General features: G+C 40.6%; 1 protein-coding gene across 1 annotated transcript; it reads left to right on the top strand.

The window, feature by feature from the left end:
* Window positions 1-3374: 3374 nt before the first annotated feature.
* Window positions 3375-14736, top strand: LOC308362625 (high affinity choline transporter 1-like; the record flags this gene model as incomplete). The annotated part of the gene is made up of 8 exons (XM_080835356.1): window positions 3375-3552; window positions 6446-6559; window positions 7443-7598; window positions 7965-8113; window positions 11100-11243; window positions 11491-11644; window positions 11819-12033; window positions 14179-14736. 8 exons carry the CDS (start codon window positions 3375-3377, stop codon window positions 14734-14736), a joined length of 1668 nt encoding a protein of 555 aa, XP_080691482.1.
* Between the last annotated feature and the right edge of the window lie 7161 nt (window positions 14737-21897).

The following is a 21897-nucleotide window of genomic DNA, read 5'->3' on the forward strand; positions in this document are numbered from 1 at the left end:
TTGTGCAAACCTGAGAAAGTCTACGAAGTCTGGAGAGGCAGCCGGTTTTTAACCTAATGGCAAATTAACTAATGGCAAATGAACTAATGACAAATGAACTAATGGCAAATTAACTAATGGCTTGATGAACTAATGGCAAATGAACTATTGGCAAATGAACTAATGGCTTGATGAACTATTGGCAAAGGAACTAATGGCTTGATGAACTATTGGCAAAGGAACTAATGGCTTGATGAACTATTGGCAAATGAACTAATGGCAAATGAACTAATGGCAAATGAACTAATGGCAAATGAACTAATGGCTTGATGAACTATCGGCAAATGAACAAATGCTGCTAATGCTGCTGAACTTAAAAGAAAAGAAAAGGAAACAGAAACTACTGCCTGGGACTCAGTTATTCAGTCATTGAATGGAATCCAGTTATCCTAAACCTCCATGTAGATGATTCAGAAAAAGTCTGGGAAGTGAATAATGACTAGGAATCCAAGCTCATTGCTGACGAAGAGGCTGAGCTGGACACTGGAGAAGAATCAGTGTTAACAGAGCAGCAAAAAGCCGACCTGACAAAGACTGCCAGTGACAGTGCATCTAAGTTCAAGTGCTGAGGTCCAACTTTGGAGCCCATGAAATGCTCGCTTCACTGGAAGTCGCAGATTCAGAGTGCAAGTGCACTGCTGCAGTAGACCTCAGTGGGACTGACTTACCCACTTGCAAAAACAGCGAAAGAACTGCATGACCGCTGGAAGCGATGGATTCCATCAGATCAGAAAAAGGCCATCCAAGACCGGCTTAAAGAGGTAGACCTCACAATTCCTGTGTTTGTGTCCAGGAAGGCCGACTTCATCCAGTTAAAGCTGAAAGAAGAGGACAGACGACAGACAAGGACTGTCCCCCCAAATCCTCCCATGCCCACAATCAGAATAAAACCAACAGCTCTTTCCAAGTTCCCTGGCATTAAACGTGATTTCCATAGGATAAAAAAAGATTGTGAAGCGCTACAAAGGCAAGGTGAGCCCACAGGTTCAAGAGAGGTGAAGACATTCCAGTTGTTGGACAGCTTGGATAAAAGCAGTGGCGGTCCGTGCATTTCACGACTAGGCCTTCAGCGATGTCCTACTACACGATGTTAAACTGAGTGAATCCACCTCCTAATACCATCATTATGACGCCATGGCTCTCGAACCAGTATATTTTATACAGAAAGGCAGTATAAGTGAGCATTGCATCACCTTAACATAGTCGAGTACAACAGACTTTATTAATATTTCCGGAGCATTTCAAATCAATACACCCGTATTAACAATACATTAAGAGTAGTAAACTCTAAGTTATATGATCGCTTGGATATTACTGTCACAACTTAAAAATAAAAGGCGATTTTCAGGGATTAGTCTACAAAGTTTTATTAAGTCCACCAAAAGTAGCCTATGTGACTCAATGTGAGGTTTAACAAGTTTAACAAGTAACATCGCATTGTCCCACCTGCAAAGCAGTTTCATTAAACTTCCCATCCTCACGATATCCAGTTTTTCTTGAAAGTTCCGTCTTGAAAATGGCGTTGTAATTGTATCAAAAACTGGAATTATCAAGTTTGTGTAAACTAATTTATTTGAGTTGGTTAATGTAATTATATTTAGTCTTACCAATTGAAACAACTAGAAGAATAAGCATTGAAACCGATGTACGTCGTTTTAGCCAGCTAAACTGAGCACTGAAGCACTGCACCGGTCTGCCTCAGTATCCAATCAAAGCACGTTTACGTGTCACGTTCAACACGAGGAAAGAAATCTTCCGGGCCTTCTAGAAGGCCCAGTGTCGCCAACTCGAAATCTGATTGGTTGTCACAACTGTCTGTTTCAGTTCATTCAACTTAAATGAACTGAAACAGCAAGTTGTGATAGCCAATCAGATGTACACGGGCCTTCAATGTGAATTCTGAAGGCCTCAGGGAAGATTTCTGTTCTCTGGGAAGATTTAAAGGAGCGTGGCAACACATGATAGCGGAAATATGATTGGATGAAAGCTCTAACATAAATGAACAACGCTGGAAGCATGAAATGAAGATAATGGACTATGGGGAATCATTTAATACATATTTATGAAAAGAAAATATTAAAATTAAATTTATTTTATTACATTTATTTTCTGATGATGTTTAGGCCAGCAGAGAAGGCCTTGAAGGCCCTGACGGACCGCCACTGGATAAAAGTACCCCTGGCTAGAAGACCCAGTTTCACTCCTGAACAACAGGGGAGCTGTTGAGGCCACATTCTTCAGAACAGAAAGACATCTTGCCAAAGAGCCCAAATGGAAAGATGCCTATGCCACCCAAGTCCATGACATGGTGCTTTGGGTGACATAAAAAAGATGCACGACTCTGTCTTGCTTGAGGACCGTGAAGTGCACCTGCACAGATTTCTGTGGCGAGACTCTGAGGATAAGTAACTGCGAGAATTTGCTATCACCAGGGTGAACATTGGAGACAAGCCAGCAGAATGCATCGCACAGCTTGCAATGCAAGAGACCTCCAACCTCCCTCAGTTCATGCACCTTGAGGAGAGCCGCCGGGCACTCCAGCAAGACAGCTATGTTGATGATGTCCTGTCGTTTAAATGACCTTGGCCGCCTGAGAGCCATCGCTGCAAATGTTGCACATCCTGAAGGCCAGAGGATAATAGCTCAAGCCGTGGGGGATCTCTGGGCAATGTGGGAGGCAGAAGTTTCATGACGAGCCAGACGACAGCCCAAGAGCCAAAGCTCTGACCAAAGCCCCATAATCAAGCTGGTGGAGTCCAAGGCCAAACTCACCCCTTTGGATCAGAAGGGTGATGCCGTGAAAGGAGAGGGGTGTGGAGCAATGTGAAGAGGTACTTTGAGAGGCACAGCCAAATCAAAGTTGAGAAGTGGTTCTATTTTGTTGACAGCCAAACTCAGTTATTCAGTCATTGAGTGGAATCCAGTTAACCTAAACCTCCATGTAGATGATTCAGTCCCTAGAAGATGAAAACACCAAAATCATGAGTTAAATTCTCAGTCAGGGAACACACATATAAAGTACAAAATCCATTTTAATGTAAATCAGTAAGTCGCTGTGAATCAATGACTTCCAGATCTGCACACACAGGGACACATACACAATTTTTTCACGGACCCGCAGGACAAGCAGAGTACGACAGTGTCCCAGTTCTGTGGTTGGTGGGGGGCGTGTGTCTGTGGGTGTGTTTAAATGGGTAGATCTCTGCTTAAATGTGTGTGTTTGTTAAACCTTGAATATACCCAGCAGCCTCAATGGAAAATGTCAAGGACTTGACCCTGGATTTTTAGCTCTTTACCATTTTGCTCATTCAGCAGTCAAATATCTACTGGAGATCATGGGCCTTAACATTCCAGGTTTGATAGCCACTGTAGGTTTCTATGTTGCTGTCCTGGCCACAGGAATATGGGCTGCCAAAAGATCAAAAGCAAAAAAGTCCACTGGGACAGTCACAGAGGTGGCTCTGTTAGGGGGACGCTCCATACATCTGGCTGTGGGGATTTTCACTATGACTGGTGAGTGATATGTCTCTTACAAACTATTGTACCTGTTCTTTGTGTTAGAAGTTGAAAAACACAACATTAGATGCATATCTATGTCACTAGAGTTACACGAGTTTTTCTCTACTTTTGTTCACCTTTGTCTGGATTTCAATCTATATCTATCAATCCCAACTAGTCTCATTCAACATTGTCAATTGATATAATTATTGAGTAAGTAAAATCTTGCAAATAGAGAGGGACCAAAAGTAAGAACCGCGTATTGATGTTTTCCTGTTCTGATTGGTTGTTGCATGGTGGCTCTTGTGTGAGCATAGAAATGCTGACATGGGGGACTGATAGAACCAAAAATATGGCTATTCTACTGTTGTTAGAGACATGAACAAAATGAAGCATTATTTAATATTGGTAACTCATACCCTTGGATGTGTACTCTGTCTCACTGAGACCTGAACGATTAGCATCTGAACCCCTTTCCTTGCAGATAGCCTCTCTCCTGCTATCACCCTTTGTCCTCTGTTATCATATCATCCCCCTCTCCGCCCATAGGTGAACCCCTCTACACCACTGTCTCCCCTTCCTGCCATCACCTATAGGGTGTGGTCTCCCCTCCCCTCCTGTATTTTGACCTTACTGAATGGTATAGATGCCAACATAGTCTACAATCAGGGAGGCCCAGGGATGGATTAACGAATGGGCCTACCGGGCCCGTGAGCTCAGGGGGCCACTAAGCCAGAGCCTCTGCGAGAAGTCGCTCTAATGTATCTCTTATTTGTGGTTGAAAAAGGTGTATTTTGTTCATTTGCTAATGGCTTTAGTTGAGTGTACCTGTGCTGTGTTAGAAAATGTGCATGTGCGCCAGAGGCGTAACTATAGACAATGCAGCCAGCGCGGAAGGTTTGTAGGCAAAGAAGACCTTTCTTTCAATTTTTTTTTTTAACATATGGTTGTCAAAGTGTCGCCAGTTTAATGCGACAGTGATCAAGGATTTATTTTTTGGGAGTGTAGAAGATACCTTATGCTATATATTCCCTTAAAATGGCATGTCATGGTTTTTATACTCTTTAGGAGAAATCGTCAGTAGCAATCTATAACACAAGTATATGCTTATCGTAGCCTCCATACCCTATAGAAACTATTCAAAAACGCAGATTCAATTGAATTAATAATTTATTAGTTAATTCTTATTTTTGTCATATACATATATGCAATGATGATTACTGGGTAATATGTATCTTGTTGGCCACTGTCAAGTCTCTATTTGATCATGTGATGAGACGATACGATATTGCTAGTTTAGGCGCAGAATCTGAACGTCAAGACCTACAAGCTGACTGAGCACAGCCAGAGGCACAGTACACTTGCCGAACGACGCCTTTCAAACATAAAAGTGGTGATGCATGATTTGCTATTTCAATGGACAGTATAGTCAGCCCATTCAGCCTCTCCTGCCCCATGCTGTTCAATTTTATTGAGTTGATGTACCACAGGAGAACAATTAGCTTGCCTTAAGCTGAATTTCCTTCCACGCTCAGGGTTTGGACATTATTTGTCTGTAAGTACATATTTTGTGTTGGTCTATTGAATGCCTTTTAGAGAATTTGGAAAGTACGTTGAATTTATGTTTATAAATGTCTTACAAGAATTTGCAGCTGGAAATATAGCAGACAGACTATGCTAGCTCTCGTGGTGTCATGCTACCCTTTTGCCTATTTTAGTTTTACGTGGTATTTATGCATCCCTTTGTTTTGTCTGTTCCAGTTTTACAATGATCAATCCGGTATGAGGACTTGCAGAGGGTAAAAACAGTTTACGCAAGAAAAACAACACCCGTAATTCATCTTTATCGAAAGGAAAAGTGTAAGCTAGCTGTCTAACTCCTGCCAAGAGGAAACGTAGGTCGAGGACAGCATAACAGTCATTTTGTCTAGAGATTGAGAACATCTCATACTCAAACTCAGAAAAGTGACAGCAGATTTGAGCCTCAGGTGTTTGTGTATGTGTGTGTGAGGGATTGAGGCAGTCACCCCATGTTCTTGGGATGTGGGCCACTGGACTTGGTGGTTAAGATGAAAAACACAATGGCTTCATATACAAATATATCTATTTACAGTATGTACAGGGGGATACTTAACATCAACCCCAAAACATGTTCACACACAAAATAGACGAACATAAATCAAAAACACACAGAGTACTCCGTAACTCCACGCACCAAAACTTGGCAACATTCTAGGCAACAAACCATATACACAGTGTTCACACATCTAAACACCAGTAACACTTCCTCACAGCAGTTAAGTGTTTTCTCATGCATCTCAAATAGTGCCTCCAATGCTTCTCCCTGGCTAGGATTGAGGCACCCTTTTAATAACCTGCCTTAATTGGGCCAATCAAGCCAATCGGAACTAACCATTGTAGTGGGGGAAGTCCAAGTCTCTCCTGATCTTGAAGGGAAATATGTGTCCACCTCCATTTTGGTGCCTAGGTGAGAAGGGAGGATTTCACCTTCTCACAGTGTGTTTCACAGCCACCTGGGTTGGAGATTGTGCTTCTAACAACATCCCAGAACTGCATTGTTCCATTTGGTTGACTTTCCTACAGCCCTGCTGGTGTTCTAATTTCTTTTCTCTGTCTCTGGTTTTCTCCCTGTGCTTTTCCATGCAAAGGTTAAACTAGGGGCAGGAAAAGTTTTCTTTGTCCTTCAGCTGAATAGATTAGTCTTAACATGGATTTCCGAAACATGGGAATTCTGGTCTATGTAGGTTGTATGTGACCCCCCTCTGGAGAGAACAAACCCCTTCTTTGGGTGAGAACCCTATTTGTCTATTTCAATGTATGATCCTTATCAAGAACCACCACTGTCCAGGATCTGTGCCTCAGGTGTTTGTGTATTTGTGTTTCACAGCCACCTGGATTGGAGGTGGATTTATTCTTGGTGTGGCAGAAGCTGTCTACAGCCCAAAAAAGGGCCTTGTCTGGGCATTGATTCCACTATATGCTTCAGTGTCAATGATATTGGGTAAGTTTATCTGGTAATTCGGAATTAAGAATTGATAGTGAGGAAATGTATAGTTTTTACCAAACCTGATAGAATAGTAAAGACAAAAACAAGCATTCTTATGTGCTCCAATGTCATCCCATAATGCCTCTCCTTTATGTACCCAAGGAGTCATGGTCATGTGATTGTCCATATTTTGCACCAACATAAACAGATTTTAACATTCACTGCGTGTGTGATATGCTTTGCAGCTCAAAGCTCATGTCATTGAAAATGGGCTTACAGTAGTGCAAGACTGATTAATTGTAGAATATTTCTAGGATTTCTTTGCAAATGTATGGCCATCTGTTTCGGGTTTAGTGTCACTGCATTCCTGGTAGTAAGTTGCATGTGATTCATCACATGCTCGAGTCTAGATCTTTTAGATATTGTGACGTATGTTCACACTGCACTTGCATGCGCAACACTCAACATGTGCACCTGTACTGGACTCTTATATCTAAACGCATGTAAATGACATCTCAAGCTTTACAACCATTGGCTGAGGTCTTTGATGTTCAAGGTAAAATGACCATGACCCAAGGGAATCAAAGTGACGGAACACATTCCCTACTCTGAGTCTAATGACGGCTAACATAGGCTACATTCACATAAGACTTTCAGTCAGTGCGTTCATTCAGTTAATTTAGAATCCTTATAACATTTTTTTTTTTTTTCTAAAATGCCAACTCATAAACAAGTTTCAAAACAAATTTCAACCCATAAATAATCTCTGATGACTAGCAGAGGTCCAATGATGGATCACAGCAAGATCCATCTCAGTCAGAGGTTATGTGGGAAGCTTTTTCATTGTGTAAATTGTTTATTCTACATGTAAGCTAATTTTTTTTCTATTTGATCTCAGGTGGTTTAATCTTTGCTAAACCAATGAGGGAGAAGGAGTATGTTACCATGATGGATCCATTCCAGATCAAATATGGCAAAGCTATGACTGGTCTTCTGGTCATCCCTGCCATCATTGGAGATGTAATCTGGGTGGCATGTACCCTCATGGCTCTGGGTAAAAAGAATTAGATCTTTATAATGGAAATGAAGACGAATTCCATATAGTGACACAGACCAGTATCCAGAGTAGCGCAGAAGATGGAACAGTTGTTTGTCTGCATGGTAGACTTTCTCATGAAAAATAAAACACTGCTCTCCTCATTTCAATAGATGCACTATAACCTCAAATGAGCGTGTGTAAGCAGTGTGTATCAGGAACTCTTTATCATGGCCACAACCCTCTTCATTCTGCTGTTAAAGTTGAGGGCAGACTTAATCAGACTGGTAATTAATGCAGGTCAATAAAGTGGAATCCAATTCAGTGTCCCCTTCTCAAACTGGGTAATTCTCAATTGTGAGAAACTTTCTTGATATTTTCCAGGGGGGACTGTCAGCGTAATCCTTGATCTGCCGTATGTCTACGCTGTGCTGGTATCCGCAGCTGTAGCAATCATCTACACTCTCCTTGGGGGGTTGTACTCTGTGGCATACACCGATGTCATCCAGTTGATCCTCATGTTCGTAGCTTTGGTGAGTTTTAGCCAGTGTAAGTGAATGAGACACCATAGACTCCATTACCCACAATTCCCTTATCACATTTCAATCCTTATCAACAGTCAGTGACCTCGCAATTGGTCACATCAAAGTCATAAAAAGGGTGATGCATTTTGCCCTTTAAAACAGTGATTACCCCCCAAATCTTTCTCTCTGGCGGTGGTTTCACACACGTGAACATCATTCAATTAAGAGATACCCTCTCTCTGCAGAACAAAGGACAACGCACGACAGTCGTATTGAACTTTTGGCCGAAGTTAAGAAAATACTTTGACGCGTCTAGTTGCAACCAAGTTATACCGGTAGTATATTACTGCAGCCCAGCAGTATTCTGAGTAGGATAAGGCGACCGGCTTCCCTTATTCGTTTCTCCAAGTCGACAGAACTTTACATCTTTCTAAACCATCGGACCTCCAGCAAGGCCTCCGCGAATTCGCCTGACGAGGCGCAGAAAGGACAGACGGACATCCAGTGAACCTACGTGACGCGTTGTTCCAAGGATTCCGCGAAAACACCGTTGAATGCTTAGCAAGAGCGTAAGGCTGACATCTGGGCAGAGATTAGTCTTATTTGTGTGTTAATACATGTGTGAAAGTATTGTTGTTTTATTTCATTCATGATTTAAATGCTTACTTTGTAATTCACAGTGCATGGTTTGTAACCGTGCTATATCTTGCGTTTGTTTTTACCTTCGCTACGCTAACTTGTTAGAAACGTGCATGCACCTTTTCTCTCTCTCTCTAAATCAATCATCATCTGAACATATACACGTCCACATCGCGAGTTAAGTGTTGTTGAATATCTTGTTTTGAATTAAGGCAGCTTGGATTTAGTCCTTAGGACAAGAATCCCTTTGTTCAGGCATTCTTTACCCTGTACCCCTTCCCCCTACTAGGGTGGTGCCCTTAAGAAACATATGAGTTTAGGTCTCGGACCCGCAGCCTTATCTCCTGAATTTAGGGCTAGCGCACTCTTCACTTCACGGTCGCTCACAGCTTTTATCATCTTTACCACATAGCTCCTCTCTCACTCCCCCTCTCTCCACTTAGCGCGTAACCGCGCATACCTGCGCACGCACGCACGCACGCACACACACACACACGGACGAGCAGGCTCTCATGCCCCTCCTCTGAAATCCCAACTCCACTTTGTGCCTGGTTTCATTGTTATACTCAGTTGTTTATGTGATTAGTATAAGCCATTCATTACTGTTCGTTACCTTTAATAAATTGTTTATTTAGACTTAAACAATTGTCTTGTCTGTTGTTGTTCCAATATTCCACTGAAAGCCATTTTCCGCCCATCAAGAATTCCAATTGCCTTCACTTCTCTGGTTGGTCCATGAAGTGTTATAGACTTTGCAGTGATATTGTAGTACGATAGTATTGTGGTACCATACTTAGACTGTAGCATAGTGGTACAACTAGAGCTTTCCATTATTTTAGTAATTTAATTATAAAATATTAAATACTAAATTTAATGATTATAAAATTTTATGACACTGATTTAATTAAACTAATGTAACAACCCCGGTTTCACCTACACCAGTGTGTAACTCAGTGGCGGTCCGTGCATTTCACGACTAGGCCTTCAGCGATGTCCTACACGATGTTAAACTGAGTGAATCCACCTCCTAATACCATCATTATGACGCCATGGCTCTCGAACCAGTATATTTATACAGAAAGGCAGTATAAGTGAGCATTGCATCACCTTAACATAGTCGAGTAGGCTACAACAGACTGTATTAATATTTCCGGAGCATTTCAAATCAATACACCCGTATTAACAATACATTAAGAGTAGTAAACTCTAAGTTATATGATCGCTTGGATATTACTGTCACAACTTAAAAATAAAAGGCGATTTTCAGGGATTAGTCTACAAAGTTTTATTAAGTCCACCAAAAGTAGCCTATGTGACTCAATGTGAGGTTTAACAAGTTTAACAAGTAACATCGCATTGTCCCACCTGCAAAGCAGTTTCATTAAACTTCCCATCCTCACGATATCCAGTTTTTCTTGAAAGTTCCGTCTTGAAAATGGCGTTGTAATTGTATCAAAAACTGGAATTATCAAGTTTGTGTAAACTAATTTATTTGAGTTGGTTAATGTAATTATATTTAGTCTTACCAATTGAAACAACTAGAAGAATAAGCATTGAAACCGATGTACGTCGTTTTAGCCAGCTAAACTGAGCACTGAAGCACTGCACCGGTCTGCCTCAGTATCCAATCAAAGGACGTTTACGTGTCACGTTCAACACGAGGAAAGAAATCTTCCGGGCCTTCTAGAAGGCCCAGTGTCGCCAACTCGAAATCTGATTGGTTGTCACAACTGTCTGTTTCAGTTCTTTCAACTTAAATGAACTGAAACAGCAAGTTGTGATAGCCAATCAGATGTACACGGGCCTTCAATGTGAATTCTGAAGGCCTCAGGGAAGATTTCTGTTCTCTGGGAAGATTTCAAGGAGCGTGGCAGCACATGATAGCGGAAATATGATTGGATGAAAGCTCTAACATAAATGAACAACGCTGGAAGCATGAAATGAAGATAATGGACTATGGGGAATCATTTAATACATATTTATGAAAAGAAAATATTAAAATTAAATTTATTTTATTACATTTATTTTCTGATGATGTTTAGGCCAGCAGAGAAGGCCTTGAAGGCCCTGACGGACCGCCACTGGTGTAACGATATATCCATAGATTAAACCACACATTCTCCCATAGACCTCAAGGCAGTTTAAGGCTTGACAGGTTCAGTTATTTTAGTTGTATGAAAGATTTATAAAAAGGATTCAACTTAACCTTTATTTAGTTCACCACTAGTTATGCATCTGCATTTTTTTTCTTTCTTCTTTTAGTACATCATTGTGTTTTATGGTGGAATGTGATGACCTCAATTCATCGTTTAACCGTGATGTGACGTAATGTGTGCTGTGTTGTGTTCTCCTCTAGTGGCTCTGTGTGCCGTTCATCCTTTTGAATCCCATCCCCCTTGACATCTCCGTCACAGCCTTCAATTATACCTATCAGCCACCATGGCTTGGTCAGCTGAAGACATGGGACATCTGGATATGGCTGGATGAAGCTTGTGCACTGGTAAGGATTGTCATCTCTGCAAACGATCAGATATTTATGGTTTTGCCATTTGGTGAACTTTGTACATGCTACTTGTACCCTGATGATCACCTGATGACTGTACCGATATTATTCACTATTAACACTACACTACTTCACTCCAGTAACTGTAATACAACATAGATAGTTTGTAATTACTATACCTGTGAGATTAATACTTGAGTTAAAAGTTGAGTGAGTAAGTTGTTTCGTTGTGTGTCATGAATAGAGCCTAGGAGGCCTAGGTATGCAGACTTTTCACCAGAGGACCCTGTCTTCTGCCTCAGCAGCCAAAGCACAGATTGCGTGTTATGCTTCAGCGGTGTTGGTCCTAATCCTGGGCATTCCATCTGTACTGATAGGAGCAGTGGCTGCATCTACAGGTTTGGGCTGCTTATCCATTGCCACTGAGCCACTGGTCCCGCATCTTTTATTATGATGTGTATGTAAATTAAACCAATCCCAGAGTATACCTAGTCTTATACTGGGGAGTCTTTTATTTGTTACACTATAAACACTCCCTTGACTGTACTGTATGTTCATATGTATTTCCACAGACTGGAATCAGACTGATTATGGCACCCCTTCTCCATACGAGCGCGGAGAGGCATATAGTATCCTGCCTATCTGTTTGCAGTACCTTTCTCCCTCCTATGTTGCCATATTAGGGATCGGAGCAGTGGCAGCAGGAGTTATGTCCTCCACAGATTCAGCCCTCCTCTCCAGTACATCCATGTTCTCTACTAACATCTACAAGAACATCAGAGAACAGGTTTGCCCAGCCTAGCAAGAATGCCCCAATAGGTAGAACTGAATGAGCTGACCTAATTTATCTGAGGTCCAGCCAATTGTTGCTAGAAGTCTCACAATTAATTAAATGGGGATCAGTGTGCAGTGAATGTGTCTCAACTGATTGTAGTATAACGTCACCTGTGTCTGGAAGGTTCATTCACTGGTCAGTATTCAGTATTCCTGGCAACCGTTCCAAAATTGAGACAAAAGAACACTCTGAGCAACTCAGAGAAAAGGTTTTTGAAAAGTATAAGTCAGGGGAAGGATACAAATAAGGCACTAAATATGTCCAAGGCACTAAACATCCCCTGGAATTTTGTTAAATCCATAATCAAGAAAATGGAAGGAATATGGCACATGTGTAAATCTGGCTAGAACAGGCTGTCCTCACAAACTGAGTGACCGTGCAAGAAGAATACTCGTGAGAGAGGCCACCAAGACACCTATAGCTTCTCTGAAGGAGTAACAACCTATAGCAGCTGAGATGGGAGCAGGGGCGGAGTGGCCATCGGGAGCACCGGGATTTTTCCCGGTCTGCCGGTCGGCCTATAATCTCTCGAGAACCAGCCTGCAGACCGGCCTTCGCAGCCGTTGAGTCAAATTCATGAGCGGCCCATTGACTTTGCATGTACGTCAAATAACTGTGAAAATCTCTAAGTTCTCCAAAGGTTACATAAATTCATAGTCCAACCACTATTTATAGCACTATTTGTGTCTATACATCACACCTATGGTGTGTGTCAAACTCACTCCCATTAATCCAACCTTCTGATTTTTGTTTAGCCTCCTATATTGATGTAATTCTTTTTATTCAGACGCTCCATTACTTTCATGACAACAAATATATAGCGATTTAATTCGTTTTTTTGTTGAATGTAGAATGGTCGAAGCAAAGCATCATGGGAAATGCGTATCGTTCTGCCTTTATCAAGTGAACCTAGGGAGATAAATTAGCGGCTATCAGGGAGAGAGAGCAGGTGAAGCGGACCTGATGGAGGGACATAAGAGAAAGGAGAAAGGAGGGGGCAAAGGCCAGACTGAAAAAGAGGCGGATGCTGGAGGAAAGTGCATCAAAATGTACAAGAATTACGGATTTATTCAACCAGCCGTCAACTAGATGCGAGTGAGTTGACAGGACACATTGTTGCGAATTAGCATAACATTTGAGCCATACGGGATGCGATTTGTTCCGTATTTCCATAAATGTACATATACAAATACACTGTCACTGTCATGTCTGTCACCCACACATCAACTCTAAATCTAACAATAATGATTAAAAGCCGCCCGTTTGTTTCTGTAGTTGATATGGGAGGTAGAGGGAATGCGGGTTGGGCCAGTTTTGGGCACGTTGTGAGCACGTTGTGAGCACGTTGTGGGCCGGTGGTGGGCCGGTGCAGTCAGAATTGTCCCGGTGGATTTTTGTGTCCCACTCCGCCCCTGGATGGGAGAGACTCTGCATACAACAACTGTTGCCCGGGTTTTTCACCAATCAAAGCTCTATGGAAGAGAGCCACTGTTGAAAAAAAGATCCACTTTGGTCTCATCAGACCACAGAACCTTTCACTTGACCATAGAGTCTCCCACATGCCCTTTGGCAGACTCTTGTCGATATTTGATATGAGTTTTTTTCAACAGTGGCTCTCTTGCATAAAGCTTTGATTGGTGAAGAACCTGGGCAATAGTTGTTGTATGCACAGTCAACCGGAAGGAATAGAGGAGGTTTACCCAAAAATGGGCTTGGTGGACAAGAGCAATATCCTGTATTCACATTCTCTAGCTTCAAAAAGCACTGTTTGCACAGTACATATGACGCATGTCATTTTGTCAAATTGTGGCTTAATATCTGTGCAACAGAAGGGCATAGCACCATGCTGTCCATGATTTTTACAGTTATTGATCCCAATCAAATGATAAATAATTATGTTAAGACAGCTCTACTATTTCACATGATCATATGCCATCAAAAGGATTTTGTAGATGTCATACAAACTAGTTACCTAAAGAATCAAGATCAAACTGTTCCTTAAGAACATAAGTAAGATGTGTTTGTGATAAAACCAGAAAACGCAACGAAAAAGTAACAAATCACTTCATGTGGGCATGTGTTTGTGTGTGTCTACAGGCATCGGAGAGGGAGCTACAGTGGGTGATCCGAATAGCAATTGTGGTGACTGGTGTGGCAGGCACAGCTTTATCTTTCCTTGATAACAGCATTTTGGTACTTTGGGTCCTTGCATCTGATTTGGCGTACTGTGTCATCCTCCCGCAGCTGATTTGTGTCCTCTTCTGCCCTGTCTCCAATGTTTACGGGGCAGGTGTGGGGTACTTCATGGGCATATTGCTGAGGTTGTTGAGTGGGGAGCCACTGATAGGCCTTCCACCAGTTATCCATTTTCCAGGTGGTGAAATAACCGATGGTGTGTACGTCCAGCAAGCACCTATCCGATCAATAGCTATGCTCTTCACACTCCTCTGCATCCTTTTGTTCTCTTACCTCTTCACTCAACTATTCCGCCGTGGCATACTGCCCAAAACGTGGGATGTCCTTGGGATCATGACACCAAGGCTGGATCAAACAGTAAGCAATGCTGAAGGAGAGAGACTGATGATGATGTCACCGGCTGGCTCCAGCACTGTGAACAGGAGCAATTTGGAGGTGGAAGACAAGGCAAATCTCTAGGGGTCTGACCTGCTTGTTGACAGTTCTAGAGTTCTGAGGTCAAATGGAAAAGTGTATTTCTCATTTTTGGTCAGGCAATTTGCAAAGCACATTAAACCACTACACCTATTCACTGTTTTGGAACATCTTTATGAAGAGTATAGATCAGTTGTAAATTAATTCTTGTTTAATGTTATACATGTTGTCATTTATTGTTTGCAAATATGGATGTGGTGATTTAGACTTGTCACTCTTTTTGAAGGAGTGTTGATTCAGTTTTTGTCATGCTCACTGTAAAAAAAGAAATGTTGAGTGAACTCAATTTCAAGGCAACACATTCGATAAAATTTTAAATTTGGTAATTCAACTAAATATTTTAAGTTTTGCTTTTGAGTTTGCTCAACTCTGAATTCTGATTTTGTCAACTCAACAGTATGTTCAACTAACTCTTAATTTTATATAGTAATAACTTTTAATCCTTACTATTGCTATCTCTCCCCTCAATTGTACTAATTTATAATGTTACATTGTAATAACTTGTAATCCTAACTTCTGCTAACTGTCCTGTAAATTGTACTAACCTATAATTTTACATTGTAATAACTCTGAATTCTTACACAGAATCCACTTTCATTTGATTAAGTTAGTATAGCAGAATTATTTTAGAGGAATTTAAAATTGCACACTGCAATAGTTTATAATATAACTCAACTTCATAATTTAGAACCAATAACTTCTAATCAAATGTATAAATAATTACATATGCAACATACCTCTATACATTCAAAACATTTGTTTTATTTACACTGTACCAGCATCAAATCCCTTCTAACAGGGCCAAGTTAATGCAAACTAATGAGACCCAATTCTCCCAGTCGTTAACTTGTGCTACATTTTGTCAAATTTAAGATTGAATAAAAGATCAAACACTGAGTCATGTATACAAGACCATACAGAAGATACACAACTATGAATCTAATAAATCTGTTAACAAGGTTACCGAGGATACTGAGTGCCATAACTTCCGGTCTCAAAATAGTCAGAAAATATTTTTTTGTAATACTGCTCAATACTATGTGATAATTTACAAACACTGAATACTAACATGTAACATGTTTAAGAAGAACCCAATAAAGTGCATAACTGTTAGAGAGTGGGAGATCGAGGTACATAAGAGTTGAGAGCAAGTAATAGCAAGAGTAAATTAACATGGTGTTGGCTGGACAGAAGGGAACTTTTAGAGGTCAACAATTCTAGATCCAACATTATCAGTAAACTTGTGGATTCACTGAAGGAGTTTGTTTTTGAGGGATCTGACCCTGGCAGAGAGGTCTGTACCAAGTTCCATGATCCTTCTGAACACTTTCAAATGTGTACCTGAGATCCTTTGGGTACCTAAGGTTTAAAGCATAGATCAGTCCAAAGAGGTAAGCAAAAGCAGTTGGCAGGTCGGAGATCTTGAAGGACAATCTCTTCTTCCACAACAACAGCAACAACACTCATGACACTTTGAGGTGCTGCGCTGTTATCATCCTCCAACACAGTGAGGATACCCACAATGAGGCCCTTTGGCTGCTCCTCTTCTGGGTCAGCGTCCTTGTGTTGACAGACAGGAAAAGACCAACACATGGATTGCAAGACATTTGTCATTAAAATACTGTGAATCAGAATAAGCTCTTACTGTAAAATAACTCCAAATTATTGGATACACACTTTTTTCCAAATACAATTAATTATGAGTTTTAAAGCTGCAGTTTGTCCATGTGCAGTGATTTCAGATGTCTGAACCAAGAGTTGCATGAAACCTTACAAGATGAAATTGATATAAAAGAAAGGGTAACTTGGGCCCTACTGCTCACTGTGAAGGTATGTCCACTGAAAGTGCTTTTTGTGTCACTGACAGGCTAATATAATTTTCAGTGTCTGACAACATTATGAAAAGGCTCCCCGCAGAGCATTATTATTTTTTAAAGATTAAGATACCCTTTGTTTAACAAGAAAAAGCCACTATCACAGTCCTTTTATGTCTTTGATCAACCACTACCTGTATTGGTTCGCTTGTTTGTGCTATTGTGTCCCTTAGATACTCATGCATTTATTCTGAGGGGTTGTCATTTCAAGGTAAAATTACTTTTTATATCCATAATGATCAGAGTTATTAAATTATCTAGAATTCACCTCTTGATCCAGGCTGTTAAGGAGCTGATCCATCTCAGATGAAAAGGCTGTTCTCCTCCCCTGATAGAGTCTCAGGAGGAATTTGAATCCTCAAAAAATCTTTTGAAAAAGACTAAATCATACACACAACATAATATATTCGTGGTTAACCTGGTTACCTCTGCCTCACTAAACCGAAAATGAGCTTCCCCTCTTTGAAAGACCAGCAGCCGCCACTGGTAGAGAGGCAGGCAGCAAACAGAGGACTGAGCCACAACCTGTGGCTGGCTCCGCGCTCTCTCTGTCCCTACTAAACCAGCCTGCTCACCTGCTGCCATCCTGGAGCAGAGACGGAGAATGACTGCTCTTACCACTGTGTAGTAACACTGCCAACACTTCTGAAAGATGACATAAAATGTCAGCAAATATTGCAACCACAATTTTGAGTTAGCATTAATTCTCTAATGGCAACTCCTTTAGCTATAACAAGTTAGCAAGCATGAACTAGAAAATGCATTTCCTGAAGGAAATACCAGTGCATGAAATGCAAAGGTTAAGAAAGGAAAAAGAAAAGAAAGAAGAGTTAAAGAAGGAAAGAAGAAAGGAAAGAAGAGTGGAAGAAGGAAAGAAAAAAGGAAAGAAGAGTGAAGAAAGGAGAGAAGAGTGGAAGAAGGAAAGAAGAGTGAAAGAAGGAAAGAAGAAAAGAAAGAGTGAAGAAAGGAAAGAAGAGTGGAAGAAGGAAAAAAGAAAAGAAAGAAGAGTGAAATAATGAAAGAAGAAAGGAAAGAAGAGTGAAGGAAGGAAAGAAGAGTGTAAGAAGGAAATAAGAAAAGAAAGAAGAGTGAAAGAAGGAAAGAATAAAGGAAAGAAGAGTGTAAGAAGGAAAGAAGAGTGAAGAAAGGAAAGAAAAGTGGAAGAAGGAAAGAAGAGTGGATGAAGGAAAAAAGAAAGGCAAGAAGAGTGGAAGAAGGAAAGAAAAATGGAAGAAGAAAATAAGAAAGGAAAGAAGAGTGAAGAAGGAAAGAAGAGTGAACAAGAGTGGCTCTGGATGAAGAGATAAAGAGAGAGTGAAAATATTGAAAAAAGGATAAAAATGGAGTGAAGAAGAGAGATTGAGTGTGAGAGAAAGTTGACTGAGAGAGAAAGATGGAGAGATGGAGAAAAAAAAAATAGAGAATGGGTGGTGTCTTAATGTTCCTAGTTACAGTTAAATTGAGAGGGACAGAGAGAGAAGAGGTTCCTTTGATTTGGCACAGGTGTCAGTAAAGCACAGGTGCAAGCCAGTTTAAAGACCCTATTATGATGTCATAATGGCCCAATGTAAGTAAATGGGAGACATTTATATTCATTTTTCTTTAATATCTTAAAAAGTATAAAGTTTAGAAAAGTGAAAAATACATAGCATAAGTGTCGTTTACAAGACCTACGCGACAAAGTTTGAATGAAGTTTCTACGTTAAGCGGTTCGGGCTGAATTAATCGCAGAAAAAGGTAACAAGAACTAGAATGCGTTTCGTGAACGAACTGCGAGAGTGTGCTTGCTCTGTTGCGGCCATGACCGAGAGAACAAGTGCCTTGGAATTGGGGCAGGTGTCAGCTCTCCAGCTCTCCCTGCTGGATGAGCATGCACAAATGAGTATGCACAAATGAGTATGCATGAGTGAGTATGCATGAGTGAGTATGCATGAGTGAGTAAACATGAGTGAGTATGCACGAGTGAGTATGCATGAGTGAGTATGCATGAGTGAGTATGCATGAGTGAGTATGCATGAGTGAGTATGAATGAGTGAGTATGCATGAGTGAGTATGCATGAGTGAGTAAACATGAGTGAGTATGCACGAGTGAGTAAACATGAGTGAGTATGCATGAGTGAGTATGCATGAGTGAGTAAACATGAGTGAGTACGCATGAGTGAGTAAACATGAGTGAGTAAACATGAGTGAGTAAACATGAGTGAGTATGCATGAGTAAGTATGCATGAGTGAGTATGCACGAGTGAGTATGCATGAGTGAGTATGCATGAGTGAGTATGCACGAGTGAGTAAACATGAGTGAGTATGCATGAGTGAGTAGAGCCCTGGTACGGAAGGTGTCTCTTAATATTCCTAGTTATACAGTTGAATGGAGAGGGACAGAGAGAGAAGAGGAACCGTGCGCTGGTGTCAGTGAGAGTTGTCAGTGAATCACAGGTGCAAGCCAGTTTAATGAGCCTATTATGATGTCATAATGCCTCAAAGTTCTGCCATGCAAGTCTATGGAGAAAAAAGGTGATGGAAAAAGAGGAATAAAAAAGGAGTGGCAAGGAGTACCGCCACGAAAAGTCATAGCAACCTGCACCGGATCGGGCCGGACGTTTTGGTGTTTGAATGGCGTCTCTAGCTCAATCGGGCGAGGAGTAGTTAGCTGCAAGAAAAACTACTAGAATAAAAAAAATAGTAAAAAACGAAGAACAATAGTGTGCTTCCCTTCGGGCAAGCACACTAACTAGAAAATGCATTTCCTGAAGGAAATACCAGTGCATGAAATGCAAAAGTTAGGAAAGGAAGAAGAAAAGAAAGAAGAAAATAAGAAAGGAAAGAAGAGGGGAAGAAGGAAAGAAGAAAGGAAAGAAGAGTGAAGAAAGGAGAGAAGAGAGGATGAAGGAAAGAAGAGTGAAAGAAGGAAAGAAGAAAAGAAAGAAGAGTGAAAGAAGGAAATAATAGTTGAAGAAGGAAAGAAGAAAGGAAAGAAAAGTGAAAGAAGGAAAGAAGAAAGGAAACAAAAGTGAAAGAAGGAAAGAAGAGTGGAAGAAGGAAAGAAGAAAGGAAAGAAGAGTGGAAGAAGGAAAGAAGAGTGGAAGAGAAAAAGAGTGAAAATATTGAAAAAAGGAGATAAAAATGGAGTGAAGAAGAGAGATTGAGTGGGAGAGAAAGTAGACTGAGAGGGATAGAGAGAAAGATGGAGAGATGGAGAGAAAAAAAAGTAGAGAATGGAAGGTGTCTTAATGTTCCTAGTTACAGTTAAATTGAGAGGGACAGAGAAGAGGTTCCTTGGTTTGGCGCAGGTGTCAGTGAAGCACAGGTGCAAGCCAGTTTAAAGACCCTATTATGATGTCATAATGGCCCAATGTAAGTCAATGGGAAAATTTAGATTCGTTTTTATTTAATATCTTAAAAAGTATAAAGTTTAGAAAAGTGAAAAATACATAGCATAAGTGTCCTTTACAAGACCTACGCGACAAAGTTTGAATGAAGTTTCTACGTTAAGCGGTTCGGGCTGAATTAATCGCAGAAAAAGGTAACAAGAATAAGAAGAAGAAGAAGAAGAAGAAGCCTAGGAATAACAATACAGGGCATTTCATGCACTGTAATAAGAAGAAGAAGAAGAAGAAGAAGAAGAAGAAGAAGAAGAAGCCTAGGAATAACAATACAGGGCATTTCATGCACTGTAATTAACACATTATTATTTTTTTACATTATTTTTGTAAAATATAGTATTATTTTGCACCATATCACATTATTTTACATTGCACTTAATGGAAACAAACAGATGTTGAACAGAAAGAAGAAAGCTTTACACTCAACATACAAAAAATTAAATGTCAGACAGACCTGGTAAATTCTCGGTTGACACCATCCTTGAGCTGTAGTAGCCTCACAAATAAATTCCACACAGTACAATATAGAATCATTTTGTACAAAATGGTTTCATAAATCTCTTGCATACAGAAAAAAAAAACATTAGGCACAATACTTAATTTGCCATATAGAAATTGTAAAAAATATTAAAAAATAAACTCTAAGTAATACAACCCCTAATCAGTAAAAGCTTGGATGGTATGTTCAATTTAAATTAAAACTGAAAAACAGTGATTTGTAAATTCTCTTTCACATGTATGTAAGTGCCTTTAATTATTAAATTAAGTGCCTATTATCCATTTGTCACCCCAGTGCTGAGCCCTGCTCCTGCCACGCCCCCTCCTGCCTAAACTTAACTGCCTCAGTCACCTTCCCAATCTCCTGATTGCTTTATTACCCAAGCCTGTCACTCCCTCCACCACTATATGAACTTCTCACTCCCTTCCCTTCTGGCCCTGTTAAAACTATGACTATCCTCCGAGAAGCTACCGCGATCGTCCCTGCTCCGCGTTCTGTCTTCCGTTTATGTCCTGTTTGCTTCTGAGCCCCCGCAATCTTGCTTTGCCGTGTTCCAACCCTGTTTTGCATTTGTTTTCCTGTTTATTCCCCTGTTTCGCTGTTCCCTGGCGGTTTCCGAATCAACCCTCTGAAATCCTATCACTGAGTCCTTACGTCCCTGGCACCATTGTTTTTGGTAACAACCAAGCAAGAAACCAGACAGTCCAGTCGACACAACATTCCTTTCCTTTGCTCCTTTGTCTACTTGCTAAGTTAAAGTATAATTTAGTTTTAGCAAACATCTTTGTGTCATATGTCTTGATAATCATTAGGTTAAAGAAAGTAGAATTTGTGATAAACATACTTTAATTCATATATACCTGTATGGTAGGACTGGTAAAACAAGGTGAACAACACCAAAATCATATGTTCAATTCCTAGTCAGGAAACACACGTGGATTAAATACATTTTAATGTAAATCAGTAGGTCAATGTAAATCAATTACTTCTAGAGCTGCACCTACAGGAACATATGCACAATTTAAGTGCCCTTTTTGGTTCAGCAGCAGAAAAACCAGTTAGACTGCAACACAAGTGTGTCACGCAGAGTAAGGCATTGTCTCGTGGAGAATATACAGGACCATATAACCAAGGCGAGCATACAGAGCAAGATCAGACACAATGCCTCTCTCTACACTTGTGCTGCTTTTGCTGATGCAGTTTTCGATCTCCACTGCCAGTCACTTCTGGGGCGGATCAATGACTTTCTCCCCCAAAGGAGTGTACCCAGATGGGTCTTACAAGGTAATGTAAACTGTTCAGCATTTATCGTGCATGGACCATTTTTTTATGAACGGCATATCAATTCTCCTTTTGCCTTCTCTCTCCCTCTCTCTCTATCTCTCTCTTG

This window comes from Sprattus sprattus (genome assembly GCF_963457725.1).
Source record: "Sprattus sprattus genome assembly, chromosome: 3".
Classification (NCBI taxonomy): domain Eukaryota; kingdom Metazoa; phylum Chordata; class Actinopteri; order Clupeiformes; family Clupeidae; genus Sprattus; species Sprattus sprattus.